This window comes from Anguilla anguilla, chromosome 3, assembly GCF_013347855.1.
Source record: "Anguilla anguilla isolate fAngAng1 chromosome 3, fAngAng1.pri, whole genome shotgun sequence".
In the NCBI taxonomy this organism is placed as follows: Eukaryota; Metazoa; Chordata; class Actinopteri; order Anguilliformes; family Anguillidae; genus Anguilla; species Anguilla anguilla.
This window is the reverse complement of record NC_049203.1, coordinates 6,065,975-6,088,233: the sequence shown is the minus strand read 5'-3', so window position 1 is coordinate 6,088,233 and position 22,259 is coordinate 6,065,975. Positions and strand designations below refer to the sequence as shown.

The following is a 22,259-nucleotide window of genomic DNA, read 5'->3' as shown; positions in this document are numbered from 1 at the left end:
TCTCCGATCATCAAAGGTTGGCGAGAAAGTGATTTTACACATGTTTTGTTTCCGTTTAGGTCCTGCCCGGCTGTGACTCCCCCAGCTGTGCAGTTGCACATCTATGGTACCTGAGAGGACTCTATGGTGTCCAGGTCGAGTTAAATCAGGTCAGTTTTTACCGTGCCAGAGGGAAATTTGTTTGGGACGGTCCTGAACCGGGGAGGCCCATGGATCGCTCCCCTCAGCCCACTACACTTAATCACACTGTTGCACCAGGAGGCTGAAAATGCTTAATTTTAAACGAATCCTCCAAAAACATACATTTATTACAGCAGTGATGAAGGGCGGAGCTTTGCTTCCAATCAATTCTAATCGCCTTTATTGTTTTTATCATGCGTTCTTTTTTTTAATTTAAAATGGATCGCATACTGCCTGTAGAAGTTTTCTGTTCAACTGAAAAAAAAAGATGATATTTACTTCACAGAAGTACAGCGATGTGACTCAGGCAGTTTATTACGGCTATGAAACCCATTCTGAAGGACAAAGCAAAAAGCCCTTCGCTACGGTTATTGCTTTCAACATCGCGCGTTGTGAAATCATTTCGGGCATAAGTGTGTTTCTCAAACTGTTTTTCTTGGAGCCTGATCAAAGTGCTCATCCCCTACAGTCCGCTTAATGCGCTGGTCTGCATTCGCACGGCAGCGCTCACTCTGAGGCGATTTAGGGAAAGAAACGTAATGTCATTTCGCCCCTGCTGGGTGGATGAACGTCGCCGCAAACGTTTGAACCGGCAGGTATTTTCTTACGCTTGTAATTGCTTTGACGGCTAAATCGTTCGTAGTGACTCGATCATCGATTTGTGGGGCCCGCATCCGCGCTCTCGATTGCAGTAGCAGAGGGTGACGGGCCCCTACGCATTCCGAGCTGCTGGTTCTGCGGGGCGGATTACGGCTCTCTTGTGTTACCTAAAAAAAAAAAAAAACGCCTGTGTCCAAAGGGGCACGCTTGGGTCCGTCCCGGGACACGAAAACAGAACCGACAACGAAATTCTCAAAAGGGCCCGAGAACAGCCCCTCTCAACAAAAAAAAAAACAAAAAAGAAGAAAAAAAAAAACAGGGGGGGCACTTGGAGATCGCGTGCTCTGCTTATTCTCCACGCACGCTGTTAGAATAAGTTATTGTTTTCGCAAAATTCAGAGACAGAGCAACCCCCACAACCCCCCAACCCCCCAACCCCCCAACCTCCCCCCCCCTCCTTTAAACCCCCCCAACCCCCCCCCTCCTTTAAACCCCCTTGGTGAATCCCATGTCTCCACTCAAGGCGATATCCTATTTCAGTTGAACTATTCCAGCTTCTTGCTCTAAAAATTCCTGGGCTGCAGGGTTTTTAAAAAAAAAAAAAAAAGTTGTTGTAGTTGCTGCCTCTGGCTGGTGAGGTTGATACAAGTGGAGCTGTAGAAGGCTCTGGATGTGCATCAGTATCAGAGTTGAACAGAGCACATCAGCCACGGACAGCCTTTAAACCCAAAGAGTCACCCCCCTCCCCCCCAAAATTGAGTGTCTCCAGTCTACTCTGATAAGAGGATGAAGCAACACTGAAACAAAGACGGCTGGTACTGAACCCCCCCCCCCCCCCCCCCAAAAAAAGGAACAGAAAGTCGAAACTATATTATAACTCTTCCCCAAATCCACACACTTCTCCCTCTCAGCCGGACCAAAAGCTCAGGGGCTTAAAAGACGGTGTATGGTTTCGTGGAAATCTCTCTCCTCTCTACTTTTTTTGTTTCCGTGTTACACACTGAAACTACCTGAAACTCTTATGATCAACCCCCCCAAACCCCCACTCCCCCCCTCCTCCTCATTCCCTTCCCTTGCCTAAGCTACCTAGCCAAGTAGCCTGATAGCTATAGCATCTGTTCCCGCTCTCCCCATTGAGCCTAATGAAATAAATTACATCTCCGCATCGCCTAACAGGAGCCCGTGGCAGACATACCTGAGGTCTCTAATCTGAAGGGAGGAGGGGAGGTGGGGCGTTGGGGGTTGGGGGGGGGGGGCGGGGGGCAGAGGGGCGCACTGTTATCTGCAGCAGAGGTCACATTTTATGGTCGAATTGCTTCTATTCCAGACACACAAAAGACAAAAAAAAAAATGCCTTGTCTGATAGTGAGAGTTGACGCTGGAAAACAAGTGAGGGAGATTCCAGCAGGACATGGTTGCCTCGTCGATGTCACTGCAGTGCAGTTCCGACACACGCTGCTTTGCCAAAATGGTACTTTTCCATATGTGACTTCATTTGAGAAATGCGCCCCCCCCCCCCTTGATAAGCCAGTAGAGTGGGGTTTTGTGTTTTTTTTGTTGTTTTTTTTACATTACAGGCGTTTGGCAGACGTTCTTATCCAGAGCGACTTACAACGGCAGTGCCCTGCCCAGGAATCAAACCTGTGACCTTTCACAAGTTACAAGACCAGCTCCTTACCCACTGTGCTACACCGCTACCCACTTTCTGAACCACTTCTCTCAACCGGGCTTGGCTTTGAAAACATACCCCCCTAAAAATATAACACAGAAACATTTCCCCTGCCAAGGCTGAGACTCTTCATACAAGGGGTGCTAATGCATCCTCATAATGGCTGAATTTATTCAGGAGGTGGACAGTCACGTCAGACAGGACCGACTTGGAATATTTGTACCGGTTCAAACGTGCATTTCAAGGGGTTCTAATGTCTGTTGGAAGAGAGCCCCCTCTACTTAAGCATGTACTGCAGGACTCAAGTAGTGATTTCATCTGCAACCAAGGAAATTCCAACGAAGCTCAGAGATGATTAATATCCTCGTTATTCAGCGATGGTAATGAAATGGTTATGAAACCTCCTGGGCCCTGGATCCCACACCCCCAAAACTCTCAGTTTGGGCTCGCACAATGACCTCTCGAAATCTGCATAACTGCAGGGTGACGGAAGCAAAGTACTGTCAAGGAGCGGTAAGAAAAAAAAGTGTCTAATAATCCTAAAATATACAGTATATAAACGACACAGCTGTGATGTGAAGGCCTTATCTGGGGGGTTAAAAATAAACACGGCTGAGAAACGGAGGGGGGACGGGGATCGGGACGGCGACGCGTAGAGCGCATTCCTTGCGCGTGACTCACGGGGGGGGGGGGGGGGGGGGGGGGGGGGGGGGGGGGGGGGGGGGTCTGGGGTCCGCGCCGCGTGGGAAATGGAGGCCACGGCTCCGAGAGGCTCGTCATCGCAAGGGCGTCAGGAGCCCCCGGACTCCGCCGAGTCTCTGCGGGCTAGCCGCGCCGCGGAAAAGCTCTTCTCTGTGCACTCCGCAGCCGTTTCGACGGAGCGATAAGGGGCGGGGTGGCAAAGGTGGAGGTGCAGACCAGGCCAGACTGGGAGAGGAGGGGAGGAGAGGAGGTGGAGGAGAGGAGAGGAGAGGAGGAGGAGAGGAGGAGGGGAGGACATCTCGCCCCTTTGATGTCAATGGGATTTAGTGGGCGGAATGTGTGGGGACTGAGGCCGGGCCCCAGAGACGAAGTGCAGATACTGTTAAACTGTAACTGAGCGGTGTGTGAGTGTGTGTGTGTGTGTGTGTGTCTGTGTCTGTGTGTGTGGTGGGGAGGGGGGTGCATTAGGTGAAGCCGGAGGAACAATGGCTGTTCCAGTAAAACCCTTTTCTAAAAAAAATAAATCCTCCAGACGCACGGGACTGATAAGGCGATTGGACGCCTGTGCTGAGTTGAGAGGTCGCGACGAGATTGGCCATCACCAGACAAACAGACACGATTGGAATCTGCTGACCGGAGAGCGAAAGAGAGGGAGATATATAATTTAAAAAAAACAGTTCTTCAGTTCTTCAGTCCATCGATGCTATTTAAAGCATGGCATTGAATAGTGAAATGCTGAAAGCTGCCAATCATCGAAATTATACTCTTTTCAGCATCACACCATGACATGTTAAAGGTCACACTTAAATGTGACATGGAAAATAATGGCGGAACGCGAACACAAGTCGATAAACGCTTCTCTAAATAGGCCGGCTTCTTCAGGCCGATCGGTTGTGCTTATGGATCTGTTTTTTTTTTCTTTTTTTCGGGAACAACAGCAGGAAAAGGCTGTCATTTATACAGTGCAGTACATAAGTAGTTGGACAGTGACCCAGTACTCCATACTTGGGCTCAGGACTCCAGCACATTGGATTTGAATGAATATGAGGTTATTAAGTGTAGCCTGCCAGCTTTCATTTAAGGGTACCTATATACAAGGGTATATGGCATGGACAAATTAACATAATCTTGGATCTGAGCAGATGATTCTGTACACTTCTGAATTCATCCTGCTGCTGCTGTCTGCTGTCACATCATCAATAAAGACAAGTGAGTCAGTTCCAGCGGCAGCCATACATGCCCAAACCATAACACTACCTCCACCGTGTTTCAAAGATGGGAGGGGGAGGGGGAGGGGGAGAGGGTGCTTTGGATAATGACCAGCTCCTTTCTTTCTCCACTGTCTATAAGAGTATGTTCCAGAATGTTACTGGTTTTTTAATGTACTTTTTGGCCAACTAATCTGGCTGTTTTGTTCTTGAGGCTTTCCAGTGGTTTGCATCTTGCTGTGAACACTCTGAGGTTATGCCGCTGGAGTCTTTTCTTCATTTTACTCTTTTACACATCTATGTCTACATCCCGGAGAGTGTTCTTGATCTGTTCAATGGTTGAAAATCGGGTTTTCTTCACAATTAAAAGTATTCTTTGGTCATCCACTGCTTTGGTCTTCTGTGATTTACCAGGTTGTTTGCTATCGCTGAGCTCACCAGTGCATCCTTGCTTCTTAATATACCAAACCGTTCATTATGACACACCCAATGTTTTGGCTATATCCCTGATTTTGCCACCCCAAGATGGCCTGCCTTACTGGAACTGGCACTTCCTTTGTCCTTTTGTTGAGAAACGACAGCAACAGACTCCTAAAGCGAATTTGACACCAAGAAACAACTCCAGACCTTTTGTTTGGTTTCCCATGCATGCAAAACACACAGCTGGCCAAGAAACAGCTGAAAAGCTAACAGCCTGATTGCTTTTGGTTCGCCGAAGTTGGGGACTGTGTATAAAAACAGCTGAAATTCCTACACGGTTGACTTTGATATAGATGTGGATACCTGTAAATTAAAGCTGACAGTCTGCACTTTAACCTCATATTTGTTGTTTCATTTCAAATCCAATGTGCCGGAGTACAGAGCCAAAACAACAAAAATTGAGTCACTGTCCAAATAATTACAGTCATTATATACCATGTGGTTTGCTTTCCTTTCAAGGACGAGTGGCAGTTCTTCACATTTCTCTCTCACACACACACACACACATGCACACACGCACCCACACGCTTGCACACATACGCGCACGCACACACACACACACACACACATTTGTTAGACACTAAGAACACAGAGAAGTCAGTGGACTGTGGACAAGGCTGTCTCTACTCCGGAACCTGTTAACCGATTCATAGTCGCCCCATTTCCTGATGTCAATCCACATGTCAGACAGCAAAGTCTCCTCTTCGGTTTTCAAACCCCCCCCCCGTCCATCCCTGTGGACTTCAGCTCTGAATAGACCAGTTCTTCGTACAGGCAGAGAGAGAGAGAGAGAGAGAGAGAGAGAGAGAGAGAGAGAGAGAGAGAGAGGGAGAGAGAGAGAGAGAGAGAGAGAGAGAGAGAGAGAGAGAGAGAGAGAGAGAGAGAGAGAGAGAGAGAGAGAGAGAGGAACGTATATATGGACCCTATGAGACAGGAAATGTGTGGAAGCAGAACTGCACTCTCTCCTACATTGTAGAAAATATTCAGAAATTAGGACACATTATCTCTGATTATAAAAGACTTCAATTCATAAACAAATGAAAAGAAATTACACATCCTGCTAGGAGAAGGGCCAGCAGCTCCATTAACAACTAAGTACATCTCTGCCTGCCATAGAGAGACAATGGTTGACCACCAAATTTATTCATTTTATAAAATTATTGATATATTTATTTATTTATTTATTATTATGATTTTTTTGTTTGTTATTATTATTATTATTATTATTATTATTATTATTATATAGTATCATTTGTTGTTGGTTAAGTATAGCAATTGTTTGGTTAAATTTATGTTCATGCTCTAATGTACTTCTGTATTTCGATGTGTATGCTTTAGCGATATGTACTAATGTGTTTCACATCAATTAAGCATGTTGAATTTGAATTTGAATTTAAATTTTGAGAGAGAGAGATACAGACAGACAGGCAGAGACAGAGAGAGAATGTGTGTGTGGTGTGTGTGTTAGTGAGTGAGAGTTAGCTACTGCTTGTTCAAAATTTATTTTTATCGTTAACATTGTTATTTCTTCTCTTGCATCTATCTTAGCCATTTGCGTAGTCACATTTTTTAATACACCGAGAAAGGGAGGGAGAGAGTGAGGAGAGAAAGAGAGAGGGAGAAAGAGAGAGAGAGGGAGAGATTGAGGAAAGAGACAGAGAGAGAGGGAGAAAGAGAGAGAGAGGGAGGGAGATGGAGGAAGAGGGGGAGAGCGAGACGGATATTAGATATTAATGCATTCTGAATGGGGGCTGAAAGGTCTCTGAATGTTCTGGTGAACCCATTAATCTCAGCCATCCATCTTTTGCACCCATTCTATCCATGGCACCGCAGGTATCACACACTGTAAACGTCCTGCACCCCATCGGTTTAAAAATAAATAAGTAAATAAATAAAAAACTGTACTGCGCTCCTAGGATGAATTGCACAAAAGAAAACGACCTTTCTCTCCAAGATTCTCCAGGACCTGGTTTTTTGTATTTTCAACGGCAGGCTGAGTAGGTAGCGTCAGGGGGTCAAAGGGCCTTGATCTTTGTGCGCACATTTCTCTGCTCGCTGTATTTTGTTTATCAGTGCTATTTTTGAAAAAATCTCCTTCATTTTCTCTCCCTGGTTTTTTTTTTTTTTTTTTTGCGTTTGTGTAAATTGTTCAGTTGGAATGCAGGCCCTGTTCTCCGTTGGGCGTCTGGCAGTCCAATGGTCTCAATTTTTAAGTGTCACAAATTTGATCCGGAGGAATATTTCGACTGAAGATGAAAAAACCCTTCACGGGATTCGCTAACATCAATAGCCCAGCATGGGATTCAGTCTCGAGATTAAAGCCATCTGGCCAGGTTTGAGTCACTCACCTTTGACTTTGTGCTAAATCTGATGCCATTTGCACTGCATGCAGCCGTCTAGTACCCTTACCACAACCACCATACCACTACTATCCTATTTACATGTGCGTGTATGTGTGTGTGTGTGTGAATACACCTCTTTGTGTATGTGAGAGTGTGCACGTGTGTGCGTGTGCATGCCTGTGTGTGTGTGTGTGTTTAATATGCATTTAATACATTTATTTCATTTGTATTAGTTAACAGTCATATGTGAGGGATCCCACTTCAGAGATGAAGAAATATGATGGCTCTACCCTGCTTTTCAACTGTCTTCATTACACCAATTGCGTTATCATATTCTGCATCAACGTATTTGTTATAGTATACTGTATATATTTTCCAATGCATCTTGCCACCCAACTCAGCCTCCTTCTTGAACCACCCAGCTGCTCGCTACCTGGACAAATGTCCTGCAGTGGATATAATTTATCTGCTCACATCTAACCCTGCAGATTCAAACATTTTGTAAGCAGGAGCTGTGCCTGAAACACACAAGTCCCAGGTCTCATCACAACCGGATTAGAGATTTGAGAGGAGAGGGGTGCAGCTGCAGTCCTTCCACTGATTTTTGTAAGGCCTTAAGGCGGGGGGGGGGGGGGGGGGGGGGGGGGGGGGGCGCGGTAAGTTTCTGAAGTTCTGAAATGGCATCCATTTTGAGCATTCAGAAGACAAAACAGCATCCCTGCAGCATTACAGAGAGAGTGAGAGAAAGACTGAGGGCTGTATTCCACAGAGAGAAAAAAATACAGGTAGACAGGTACAGACCTTAGATCAGAGGTGCATGACATGGACTGACCCATTCTGGTTTTCATGGTAACGTATGTTCTTAATTATTTAATTAGCGCAATCATTTACTTGATTCGCTATTTTTATATAAACCTTGAGGTCACAGCATGCATGTATCCTTGATACACTGCTACCTACTGCTGTTTATAAAATTAACCCATGCTAATTTGTTAGTAAAAAACTTGGCCTTCACACCAGCCCTCAACCACCAGGGTTACGTATCCCACTGCTATTTTTAGGACTGCTGGGGTATTCATCAGCTTAATTGGGTCTTGCATCACCCAGGCAGGGATTCAGCTATTCAAATGCTATTCAATTCCACTTCTTCCATCACACAGGTCACAGGCATATGAAAGCGCATGTGATATCTGTGTGATGTCACAATGCTAATAGATTCCATTTCTTCCATGAAACAGATCACAGGCACACATGAAGTGTGTGTGATATCTCTGTGATGTCATAATACTATTCGATTCCATTCCTTCCGTCCCTCTCCCTCACTCACTCAGGTTTTTACACATGTGCACGATGTTAAAAAAAAGACCTGTTACTGAATGACATTCATTCAGGTGGACCAGCTAAATTTCCTGTTTTCATTTCAAATGTGGCAAGCTGTGGCAAGCCTCCTTTTGAATTTTAATTGTGTGCCCTGCGCTGATAACCTTGTGTTGAGCTCTCCAGCAAGGCGCTTTTAAACCTCATTTACTTCACTAAAAAGCTAGCTGTGTTAATGGGCTGTAGAACAACAACGGTGAACTGTGAGCACTGTACCACAGGTCCCTCTGGAAGAAGGTGTCGGCAAGACATTCAACATTACACCTTCAAGGTGTAAGATCACAAATGTGTGATTAGAATGTTCTTAAAGTGGACATTCTAATGCCGATGTTACAATCATTACTGGCAATTTAACGCAACGGAGTTCTAGAACACTGCCTACAGAAAAAAAAAAAAAAAACATTTCAAAGAACCGACTCTTCAAGGGTTAATAAGATGAATTGTGCTGAAATATGGTAACCTGAAAGCACTCCTGTCCAGTTGTTGCTTCAGAAAAAAATATCTTGAGTGGGTTATGCAGAAAAACAAAAGCAACAGACAGGATAGAAATAGAGCAATCTTAGGCGGGGGCAGACGTGGGCGAAAGTTCAGTGCAGTACGGTTGCCAAAAAATCAGGTTTCGGTCCACAGTCTCTGGCTGTCCCTTAACTTAATCCGAAACAGCGATGTTCATCACAATAACTCCCATTTTTAGTTTCGATGCACTGCTTAGCAACCACAAACATGGCTCTAAAAATATCAAGTGACTCATCGTGCAATGTGATTTTCCTGCAGTCGCGCTGTCCGTCCGAAAAAAGGCGCCTGCGTACGAGCGCGAGGGGTTCGCACAGATTCGGCAGGAGCGACGTGATCCCCCAACGGGGGGGGGGGGGGGGAACTTCGGGCAGAAAATATTAATGTCTTCCGCAAAAATGCAGTTCCTCTCAAAAACAAATAGATCTGAAGTCTGGCTGACCCTTGTAGATTATGCGTCTCAGTTGGACGGGCTCCTGGTCGGCTCCTCCAGGAGATGCCTGTGAGAAACATCCTTATTTACTTATTTATTTATCCATTCATTCATTCATTCATTCATTCATTTACTACATCCAGGTTAATTTTTCTTTTGCAATTAACGGTTTCTCTCGCATTAAATAGTTGTCCAAGTAGGCACCCATGTACACACCATGACAATCTGATGAAAAAAAATCTGAAAAAAAATCTTTTTTTTTTGCTTAGTTAAAGAACATTCTAGATACATCCCAGGCTTATGTTTCCCAGTAGTGGTATAGGAGCGAGGCTGCCAGGTCTATCACATTCAGAAAAAAAAGTAAAGTTTTTTTTACAGCATGGTCCACTGGGTGTACAGTGTTATTTTCAGATCACCGGACCGCTTATATCAACTTTAATTCATTCAATCTGGAACATGCCCCCCCCTGCCAAACCCCCACCTCTTTTTTTACTCCAACTTGGATTCATTTGTTTGTTTTTGTAGCTTGAGGCAGGTCCTTTAGAGGAGAATAATACTGGCTCTGCGATCGGCTATAATGAAGTTTGGGCTAGCGAAGAAAATAAATGGAGATTCCTGTGTAAAGTCACTTGATAGAGTGCCGGACCACCACTGTTTTTGTTCACACTGGAAAGCTCTCTGCCCAGGTTGACATTTGCAGTCAACTGATCTGTGGTTGCGGGCCTGTTTTGAATTAATGCACGGACTTCACAACCCCCCCTGAGCGTGCACTTCCGCTCGCTGTTGCCATTTGCCGCTGATGCCTCAGGTTGACCAGTTCCATGACATCACCTCAGACGCCGTTGCCCTGCGCAACGTCAGCGAGTTGCGCCATCTCGGTCACTGAAGCTGCTGCCATGAACAGAACTCTGACGCTCCAGCATTCCGCCAATCGCCCTTCTTTCAGTCTCAGTAAGGAGCAGCCATGCCAATCATAACCATACTGTAGGTAACCAGGCCGGTCCAGTATATTTACACACGACCCTCCCCGTGCATTCTGGGGGTTTTATTTACTTAATTTGCGGATGAGGCACACCGATTTGTTCGCTTTTGTTTGTTTTGCGGTTCGTTGCAGGTAAACAACTTAGCTGGCCCACTTAACAAAGAGGAAAAGCACTTTGGAGAAAAGAGAGGCTACACTTAGCCAGCTGTTTGCCATTTTGTAATTGCCCTGGTAAATAAGCCCTTTCAAAATAAAAGCCTGGTGAATTGTGCTTGTATTCCGTGACACATCACATCATCCTCCACTAACCTTCCCGCCTTTACACAGAATACATAATATGCTGCCAGAAATAGCTGAAAACCGAGCCTGACAACCAATCAGTGTCTTTTTCCCAGAGATTTATTCTTAAAAGCATCTCTAGTCATCCAAAAAATATTCACAGATGGAAAAAGAGTGGTAGAGACTTCGGCAACTTTAGTTGCCCGCGGGCTTAAATGGGTTAAAGGAAAATTGAGAAAAAAAAGAATGCTATATAAATCAGGAGTTTAAAAAAACTGTCTCGATTTGCATATGCAGAGAAAATTAAAAAAACGAAATAAAACAGAAAGGTCAACATCATCTGCATGCTGTTTCAGCCACCTTTTGAACAATGGGTGGACGGGGAGATGAGAAGGCGAGGACAGATTAAATGAGGAAGGAGGAAGATCGGGGGTGGGGGGGGGGCAGCACTGGGGGACAGGGGAGCCGCTCGGGGGCAGCGGGTCTGGATCTTCAGCATGGGGGGGGGGGGGGGGGGGGGGGGGGGGGGGGGCGAGGGGGTCAGCGTGGGGTTAATGAGATTGTAACGAGGCTCTTGCCATGGGACTGTCGGCCTTTTAAAAAAAGGGTGAAATGCACATGCTGGGGGGAGAAGGCCGGGCACACCGGGGGCCGGCTCGGCCCGTTTTAAAAACGGCACCAACCCACCGTACCGCATACTAAACACAGACTGAGCGTCTACAGCCTCAGCCTTGAGGAACCTGGGCCTCACACCAGCAAGCAGCTCACGTGTAAAACTCCTCTTCTCATTTTGTGGCCCGTCGGCCATTTTCAGGAAGTGCCACCTGCTTAATTCCTGTGACCGTCGGCTGCATTTGATTTAAAAAAATATTCAATATTCAAAACTTGTGCGCTGCGTGTCTTGCGAGTTTCGACGATGAATTTCCACGTTGAAAAAAATGCATCAGCAAGTAAGTGAAGCTTGCAAGATGCACGGTGTGCGGGAGTTTATTTGCCATCGTTTTATTTTATTTTACCCTCTACAATCATCTCTGGGTGAATTTGCCAGGTTTGCAATTTGCCTCTCCCTAGTACTAACTACAGGCTAAATTATAGATGCGGCAGCCAAACAAACTGCTCGTTTCTAGCTGGTTTCTATTGTTTGTCGCAAGAAGAAGTATGTCCCTCGTGACAGGTGAGTAATCTCATCCAGAGATGCTGCAGAATGGCTCCAGAGGAAACCGCTACGTCAGGGCAAGCTGGTCAACATGTTTTCTAACTCATGATTAAATGACGCTATTAAAATGTTATTAAAATGCTATTAAAACGACGAAGATTTAACGATTGGCCAAACTCAAGCGATCATGAATTTTTAAAATATACGCTTTGGTCCGCAAACTGTTTAGGCTGCAGAGAAAGAGGGCTGGTGAGTAGCAGTCGTAGACTGTGTGGTCTACCTGTGTGGTTCACCTGGATCGCATACTCTGGTTAAGGAACTGGCCTTGTAACCTAAAGGTTGCAGGTTTGATTCCCAGGTAGAACCTGGCTGGAGGGTACGACAGCACCCCGAGTTGCTTGAGTACAAATCAAGCTGCGTAAATGGGCACTGTGTAAAAAGCTGTGTAAGTAGCTCTGGATAAGAGTGTCCGCTAAATGCCCTGGAGAGTAAATGGTATCATATGTCATTTTAAAATGTGCACATTACAAAACCCATTAGCTGTTGTGGCGTCTTTGCCCCTATGAGACTGATGCAGAGGAGGACAGTTTTGATCCCTCTGAAGAATGAAGTGTGACAAAGGCTGAAGTGTAACTGATCTATTGCATGCACAGTTTGGTGCAACAGCAAATCATTCAAATATCAGAGTGGGATACCAATCGAATCCAGCTGTTTTCAGGTTTTTACAAATCTCTAAGGCCCTCTACGCAGCCCTCCTTCTCTCCATCTCTCTTGCTCTCTCTCTCTTTCTCGCTTTCATTGTGTGTGTGTGAATAAACAGAAATCAGGACAAACAGACGGTTCACAGACACAATCTGGGGAGAAAAGTTGGCGTGGAAGAGGGGTTACTGGCACACTTTGTGGGAGTCTCTACAAACCACTGTTCGGCAAAGAGATGTGATGAGATGTGACGTTTTTTTTATGCGGGATCATAACAGTACTGACACCACTCAGGCTGTTTTTGGATGTGGGAACACTGTGAACAATTGTGTCTGGGGGTGCTAGTAATTTAAGGGGTTCTTCTTCATTTTAGAAAATATTTTAAATGCTCTTACTCTGGGGGCGGTAATGCAGCGAGTAGCGCTGTCACCTCACAGTAAGAAGATCAAAGTTCAAATCCAGGCTGAGGGCTTTTCTGTGTGGAGTTAGCAAACCCATGTTTGCTTGGGTTTCCTCCTGGTACTCCGGTTTCCTCCCACAGTCTAAAACGTGCAGGTGAGGTTAAATTGTCCTTGGGGTATGAGTGTGTGAGTGAATGGTGGGTGGGCCCTGCGATAGATAGGCGACTTGTCCATGATGTATTCTTGCCTTTTGCCCAAAGCATGCTGGGTAGGCCCCAGCCTCTCTGTGACCCTGGTCAGGTATTAGCAGTTTCGAAAATGGATGGACAGATGTTTTTACTCTAGTTTTAAGGATCATGTTTTTGTTTATGGGATACAAAGTTCACCAAAAAGAACTGCTTGCTTGGTGTAAGGACAGTCCCCTCCCATTACTGCTATTGAGCAACAACATGTAGAAGCTGGTGTTTGATACCAAATACAAGGTTTCTGTTATCTGTTGTTATGGCTAAATGGAAAATGGAGGATGGTTGTTCAATAAAATTCTTTCCAAAATTCCCTAATTCTTTCTTTCTCTCTCTCTCACTCACTCACACACACACGCACACAGACACACACACTCACTTGCACCCACACACACTCACACACACATGAAAAGAGTGTGACTTCCAGCAGCAAAGTTATCGAGTGGCCTGTACCAGGCCTGCTGAGGTTGGGTCAACCTCCAGACTGCCTCGAAGGAATTCTGCACAAGAGCAAGAGCTTTCCGAAAAACAGAGCGAGAGAGTTCATACCCAGACCGGAGACGTATAGCGTGTGTCAGAGGGAAGTGGGGTGGGAGGGGGAGGGGGGGGGCAGTATTTTCAGATTCAAGAACCACTTATGCAAACCTTAACCTGGTCTTTGTATTCACTGGTTTGTTTCAGTTGTTTGTGTCTGTGTGTATGTGCACGCGTGCGCTTTTTTTAACCAAATCATGATGGATGATTGGCAAGCTGGTCCTGTGATTGAGTCTAATGACCATAACTACAGCAACCTTGCCCTCAGTCCCGTCTGTGGCACGCACACTGAAACGATTAGCCAAAGTAACTGCTGAGAACCACATCCTATGGATTGTTCACCTTTGACCCCTAGCGACATCTGCTGATTCCCAATTCTTCTTCCTAGTTTTTTTGTTTTTTTTTGTTTACATACATACATATAGACTAGTGAAGGGCAGGAACAGTGGCTGGGGGCGGGATTGTTGACATTATGATTCAAGAACATCTCAATATCTGCGCATTCTGTTTTTAACTGCCAAAAACTTACTGAAGGGTGCGGCTGAAAAGGGTTCTAAGGATCCACACAGAAATTAATGTTTGGGAAAAATGAAGTCTTTGATTGTGGGACAATAAATTAATCTCAGAAAAACACAAGCTGCGTTGTTGTATTCCCAGAGCTTTTAAAGGTCATTGTCGGACTGAAAATATCTCAAGAAGCCGTTTTTACGCGTGACGAAATCGTACAGTGATCAAAGCGAACTTGGAAAAAGTTTTCGTGTTTTTTGGGGGGGGAAAAGCGGACTGGGATGAAGACGCTGGACGCGGTCGCGCGTGGAAGTGAGTCGGAACCCCTCTTGCGCGTCTCCCCGCGCGCAGGCACAGGAAGTTGAGCCGCCGCCGACCGCACGTGACTCAGGGGAACGCCTCTGCTCTCCTCCAGGACGTGGCGACCTGCCTCCCTTCTCACGACCCCAGAGAGCCTCTCAGAAATACAACAGGAAGCTGGGGGTCGGTCAGTGGAAAGATGGGTGGGATGCGGGGAGACTCTAGACTCCAGTGTGTGAAAACAGCCTTTCCTTTCTACAACTTATATTGTTGACTAATATTGTTCTGTGTTGTTGTTGTTTTGTCGTTGAAGGACATATGAATGGCCAATACAAAATGTATGACACAGGTAACATGAGCCTTCGTTACCCAGAAAACAAACGAGAACCCGCCAGACGCACGATGCGACTGTAAAACAGCACAGAGCAGATTCCAAGGGGGGGAAATGGGGAACCAGGTTGAGTCACTCCTGGTTCTATTAGTCATAGGGCCTTGTATTCGAATGCCAGCAGGGTGCCGGATATCTCTGCATATTCCTTTAATTAAAGGTACAGTTCCCAGATGGGACTATCACGGGGCCCCACACAGTAGTTTTTAGGGTCCTCTTGAAGCTTGTTCAAGAATGTTTTGCTTGTTAAAAAGGTTCCCACAGGTCAGAGGGCGATAAGTAAATAAACTCCGCCTCTCTTGGAAAAATTCTGGGGAGATTGATGAAGAAACCGCCATGATTTACGACGGTTGCCCTGGGGACGTTCCCTTCCGGTTGCTAAGGAGCGCGTTGACTGGGCCGCTTCGAAAATATTCGATCCAAATTTAGGCGCTTGAAACCGCGCCGGGGGGCCGTGTTGTACTTCTATAAAAGGCGGCAATCGTGTTTGCGCGACGCTCCGGGTTCCAAAAAAAATGTCCCTGCCGAGAGCTGAGACGCGGTAAAATACCGCCATCGCCAGACGGGCGGCCCGAAAAGCAAAGGCGACAGTTTGACCGCTGACTGTTGGGCGCTGCCCAAGTTTTCAAAAGTTCAAATCTTTAACAGCCTAACGTGCCACCAGACTGCAGCCTTAAAAGGCCGCGTGAGGGAAGTTTCATTTCCACACCCCCCCCACACACCACCCCCTTTCCCACACCCCCCCCCCCCACATCCCCCCACACCACCCCCTTTCCCACACCCCCTTTCCAGCGAGAAGAAGAACGTGGGAATTTGCATAATGCGTATCGTTCATCTTTAACGATGACCTCAGTCCTTGAGACGCGCAGATATATGTACATATATTTGAAGATACGGGGGCGGCTTCTCATCGTGAGAAAATTTGCGGAATTCAAAGGGTTCAAAAATCTTTTTTTTTTTTTTTTTTTTTTTTAATAAACAAATAAATAAAACAAAAAAATGTGAGCCCTGGAGAGGACAAGCGATGGCGTTCTAAGCCACATGCAGTTTCTCAGCTCTGAGTTTGGGATGAGGGAATGGAGAGGGGGTAAGGAAATGGGGGGCTGGGGGTGGGGGGGGGGGGGGGCGGGGAAGACCCCCCAGGGAGCCTGCCTGCACATCCTCACTGCCTTGTGAATACAACCCTCCCCCCAGCACAACCCTGGGACAAACACTTTAGGGGTTTCTTGGAGGGGTAACTCTATAAATAGTTGTTCGATCCCAAATTCATCGAGAACACAGTGCACTCTAAACCACAGAGGCATGAAACAACAAAAATAAAACAGCTTTTTTTAATTTCATAATTATGTATGTATATATATTTTCAAATTGTAATCCTGACACCCATCCTCAAGGCAGAAAGTATGTTACTTATGTGATCATGTTCTACTGCAGAATGTTTTAAAGAGTAATTGCACTCACTGTTTCAACCTGGCTCCTCCTACAACACAGTTTTGAAAAATGCTTCCTGGGGTGGGTGGAGTCGGTGTGATCTCATTTGCATAAAGTATTCTATATGCAAATTAATTTGTACAGAGTAGCTGCGACTGGCTCATTTGAAACTAGGATCAAAGTGTCAAACAAGGGGTTGCGAGATCAAATATGAATCTACATTCAAGAATTAAGGTCATGTAATTACTCGATAAAATAATTACACAGCCTGTTTCTCACCTCAGATGTTATCAGAAACATATTTTAGTGGGCCGTTTAGGTGTAATGTGAAAAAGTTTATGAACAGGCTGGTGTTTTTCCATTTCGAAACTGCTGGGCCAAATACAGTCTATCCTCTGAGAAGACATGCCGCAGCATCTTCTTTTCACATTGTAGTGAACACAAGTTGTGCCGGCACAGACATGAGTTGGAGGAGTACACTTGACACTGTGGGCTGCACCCGATTGACCAGCAGTGGGTGCTGGTGAGTGAGAAGCTATGAGAGGGGGATGTTTTTTATGGCCAATTATGCACCAACCTATGGGGTTGTCGGCCACAGTTGGGACTGCAACAGTCCGAATTCAGTACCACACAGTAGGGCTCATCCACACACTGGACAGCTGCTTTAATAATAATAATAATAATAATAATAATAATAACTTTATTTATATCGTATTTTCCAGCACAGTAAAAAGGATAAAATAAACCAAATAAAGATGAGCTACCCAACAGTCCCCTAGGAGAGAATGTATGTTATAGTATGTGCTCCTGAAATTAAATAATTTACAGTGTAAGACATGGCCTCCAGATATAGTGGGGCATTCTGATGTGAAAGGAAACAGAATTTTATTGATAAAAATGAGTCATAAAGGAATCATGAATTACACTGCTACAGTCATTTATTATGTTTTACGGAAAAGCAATCTGAAATTCTGACACATTTTGGAGAAACATTTATAATTTGTTTGTCTATATTGACTTTTAATTAATAGCTTTGCTACTTGGTATTTGCAATGCGGACTCTTTCTTTTTAATTTGAAAATGTATAAATGAGTGCTAAACTAAAAATCACATTATTTATTCGAATACTACGGGAATTATACATGAATGTGCCTCGCAAATACGAGACAAGAGAGACCGTTCCTCCATTGAGCTTTCATAACATGGTCGGTACGTTACTTAATGATCGCTCAAAAATTAAAAAAAAAAACTTCCATCTGAATATAAAACGTGTTAACATCAACAACACGTAACAGCAGGAGACACCGTTTAGATGGAAATCGGCCTCCATTTTGTCTCGGGGGGAAAAACCTGCACACGTTCCAGAAACAAATTGCAGCACCTAAACAGTTCGCAGATCACTCCCATTTCCATCATCAGCACAAAAGTGCACAATCTACGCGCCCCCGTGGGAGGACCTGTGTTTTCCGAAGCCTTTGATACACATTTTCGAGACGAGATTCCTGCGTTGACGTTGACAGTCACTATCGCCCTACTGGGTGTTGTACGCCCGCGACGCCTTGCGTTGATTTATCACCGAAGTCTGCTCGGGGAGCTATATCTCAAAGGCTACTTAAATGCTTGGTGGGAGTGTAGCCGCCAACAAAAGTGCCAAAAAAAAAAAAAAAAAAAAGAGGCAACATCGGCAGAGGCTCACGGTGATCTACAGCGCTCACAAAAATTAGGGAGCCTAATAAATTCCAGACGGGTCGAAAACAGGAACACGGAGAAGCTTTTATGGTGAGAGAGTGAAAAATCTGTTGTGGGTCATTCCAAAAAAAATTCCCAGGCCGCCCCAGCCAATCAACTTGCAGCTCCGGAGGTTCAAGGAGGAGCTGTCCTCTGCAGATGGGGGACTAAGGGGGGACTTTTTTTTTTTTTAGGGCCCAAATCCAAACATAGACTTAATGAGCTTTCTAATGGAGGGGAGAGAGAGGGGGTGAGGGTTACCCTATCAGTCACCGAAAAGCCGGGTTTATATGGTTATCAGATCTTATACAAACACTCTACTTTACCACCGCAGACGGGTCTACGGTTACGTTCAAAAGGCCCCAAACCCCGTTGGGCCTGAGTGGAATTCCAAGGGCCTTGCTATCTCCTCGGGGAGACGAGGGCGGGAGGTCTGGGGGTCAAAGAGCAGGCGAGGAGGGAGACTACTGGTCTAACTACTGCTAGAGAGAGAGAGAGGGGACAAAAAAACAAAAACAAAAACAAAAATGGCAGCCCTGGCCTGGAAAAGGGAAGGGGAAGGGACAGCCATCTGGTCAACCGGTCTGAAATTGGAAAGGGAGATGAGCGAACTGAGACGTGCCAACTCTGGTCCTCGGAGCAAAGCAGCCACGCATGCTAATCAGCAGCGCCGCGACTGCTGCTCCTCACCGGCAGGGCCATGGGAAATGCTCCCGCATTCACTTATTTATAAATTTATTTATTTAAGATGCGCCGGATGTGCTTTCTGAAAAACAGCCTTGCGGTTCTACCAGAGAGGCCAGTCCCGGGAGGGGGCGGCAGGTGTCGTCCCGCTACCCTTTACCCCCCCGGGGCCCACTGCCCCCTGGGAGCTCGCCGCGGTAAAAACAAAAAAAAAGGCCAGCGTGTTCCTCACGGGACGGCGAGGTCGACCGGGATGCGCGCGGTGTGCACGTCTTTTTTTAAACCAATGCGAGCCGTCTCCACGGCAACAACGAGAACAGCAATAAAAATAAAATGATTGTGATAAGATGAAGAAGCAGCAGAAGATTTAACAGAAGAAGAAGAAGAAGAAGAAGAAGAAGAAGCAGACATGTACTAACAGCAGTGTTGTCTTGTAGCACACTCTGGCAGATGACTGCATATCCGCAGTAGTTTTTTTTATTGCTTACTCCGTGAGGAGAACCAAAAAAAAAAAAAAAAAAATCAAAGTGAGAAAAGGCAGGGAATTACAGGGATGCGTGCCAGATGAGGGCTTTCAACTCGGCTAAAATATTTATGAATGTGCTTCATATGTGATACGGGCTTTCACAACCTAAGTACGATAAACACACGTAGAGAGGCGTCTTAATTAGTGGAAAGGGGTTGTGCGGTAATGCTGTGATATTACTCATTATGTCCAATTATGTTCAACACTCAACAGCTCTTCCCAGTCAGCTACCCTACTACCCTTTCCCACTGCTATTGTGATCTGAAATAGAGTTTCCTGTCAAATTCCTGCATTTGAAATAATGACATCTGTATTTCTGTTTGCGAGGTTCACGTCTGCGAAAGTATGTCCCGCTTGGATCAACTCGGTGAATATTCCTCAGAAGTGGTGGTGCTCTGGAGAGAAAAGAATCGTAAATCGCATTTAAAAAAGCCTACAGTCTAGGGTGACCATATTTTGGATTTCATAAAAAGAATACAGAGGTGGACAGACATTATGAACATAATATTTGGCTATTTGTTCGTTCATATACGTCCATGAAATGAGCAAAACCTATTCAGACATTTTTAGGAATTTAGAATCCCGTCTGGATGGATGTTCTTGGTCCCAAAAGGAAGAAACGTCCAGGAATAAAAGGGATGCATGGTCAGCCTACCATAGTCCAAACCCCACATATTTGTTCAGATGCATGAAGTCCAGTTCCATCAAAAGGTGTTTCTAGGGAAAACATGCGATCATAAGCAGAGCTTTAAGAATTGGATGCCTCCGAGACATTTAAAATGATTTTAACTTTTTCAAGCAGCTACTTGGATGTGTCACCCATTAATAGCATAACTGAAGAAGCAAAAGCTTATTTTTTTGTGGAAGTAAAATTCTTTGTTTACCAACACAGAGTTCAGCACACACAACCAGAACCACTAACACTGTAATCTTAAGATCTAGAACAAAGGCAATTAGCCCTGTGAAAGCAATGTGGGAGGAAACACTCCCACACCAATTCCAATTCCTGTAGGAAGCCTGTATGTCTTAGGCATTGTGTCTACTTTTCTGCATGACATTGTATGTGTGTGTGTGTGTTTGCCCGTGCACATACATCCTCCAGTGAATGTTTATGTGGTGCTCGCTGATAAAGGATAAATAATGAACTAATCCACTCTACAACCCTCACAGTACAACAGAGACTCAAAGTGGCTCTCTAGAGAAAACCCCTGCCGAATCTGTACCAGATGTTGACCCTTCCAACCCTACAGGCATTGTGGGCCGGATAAAGAAGGCTATGGGGGAGTCTCACATGCACCACAGAACAAGACACAGGCCCTTACAGGGCACTGTGGTTTCCATCGACTGGAACAAAGGTATTCCTGTGCTTGCAAGATGCCAGGGTGCATTGGTGAAGAGAGCGACAGTTTAAGACTGCAGTTCACTCCTGAACCCGTACACAGAGAGGCGTCACAGATCATCTCCATTTTTATCGTGAATTTATTAGTTTATTTATTTTCGCCTTTTTTTTTTGTTGTATGACTTACAAAAAAACCATGTTGATGTTGTGATTAAGAGCCAGATCCATTGAAAACTGACAGATGCTTTATACCTGAAATTTTCCACAAATCTGCCCCAGTGCATGCTGGGATAGGCTCCAGCTCCTTCCGAGACCCTGACCAATAAGCAGGTATAGATAATGGATGGATGGATTTTTCAACAAATATATATGCAGCATATATTGTAACATGTTTACCATACTTTCAGAACAATGTTATTAAAAATATTAAAATTGTGCGATAAATTAAATATAACTCTAATTTATTCTAAGTGAAGGGGTAGGCACATAGTTTTGATTCACTAAGGGCACTAACATTGATATTGTTCAGTCGTGATATGAATAATTAGTATTTGGCTTACTGAACTGTCCCACACATGATGTTTTGTTTGCAGAATCATAAGCTGCTCGACCTGACTGGGGATAGACCAAACTAAGTCTGATACTAAATAGACAAAAACTAATAATAAATCCTGGCTCATTGACAAATGCTGAAACGGTATGTTGTGATTCAATTCAACCATGAATGATTCAGTTTCTCACTTCAATAATAGCCCTTCTCAGCAGCCTGTTAAACCATTAAAGTACTCTTAGTGCTCCATAAATACCACTTGGTCCTTTTTGATTATCTGAGAATTAGCCACCAGCGATGCTCCAAACATTCAATGGCAAACAAATATAAACCCAGTGAACATAAAGCTCTTAATTCAACTCATCTGCCAATAAAAATCTATCTCTTATAATTGTCAGCAAAAAAAGAAACTATTTCATAATGGTCATTCCTGTTTCTCCATAAGATGAATCAGTCCACAGGCACGCAAGAAGTGTTCTTAAGTGTTATTGTCAGACCAAGAGTATGTGTATGCAATATTCATGCACTCTGCCAGTAGACCAGAACAAGAGCTTACCTTCAAACTCTGTCCTTCATTATTTTTTGTGGTGTGGTCGACAGTTCAAGGGGGTTGTGTTGTACAGTGCCTTAATAATACATCAAAATCCGAGTTTTTTTTCTTTCTTGCCCACATCCCTTGACATTTGCTTTCCAGAGGCTGTTTAGTTAGTTCTCTAAGATGTTGAATGGCTCCGTTGACTAATTATCGCAAATCTCTCCCCCTTTCTGAGCTACCTGCTGATGTCTCTTTGTACAACCGTTTGACATATGCACACAAGGGGATAAAAAAAAAACACCCGCGACCCGCCTTCTTTATTAAAAAAGTACATAAAACTCTGCACCGAGAAGCCAATTACCACCATGCTGCTTCTCTTACCGACTGCAGGCACGCACGCAAAGGCATTGAAGCGGTTATTGGCCTGCCTGGCGAACGGAGGGAAAGTCTGACCGTGTTTGCGAGCGTTAGCGA

The 22,259-nt window shown here is 44.9% G+C and overlaps 1 protein-coding gene across 3 annotated transcripts in view; it reads right to left on the bottom strand.

The window, feature by feature from the left end:
- The window catches only part of LOC118222157 (CAAX prenyl protease 2-like), a 47,819-nt gene that overhangs the window by 3,597 nt on the left and 21,963 nt on the right, over positions 1-22,259 (bottom strand). The window contains exon 9 of one of the 3 annotated variants that reach the window (XM_035407505.1): positions 9,503-9,571. The exons of the other annotated variants lie outside the window; for them this stretch is intronic. Coding sequence (XP_035263396.1) covers positions 9,532-9,571 — 40 coding nt within the window. The 3' untranslated portion in view covers positions 9,503-9,531. Of the gene's footprint in view, positions 1-9,502; positions 9,572-22,259 lie in introns of those variants that run through there. 3 annotated transcript variants of the gene reach the window in all.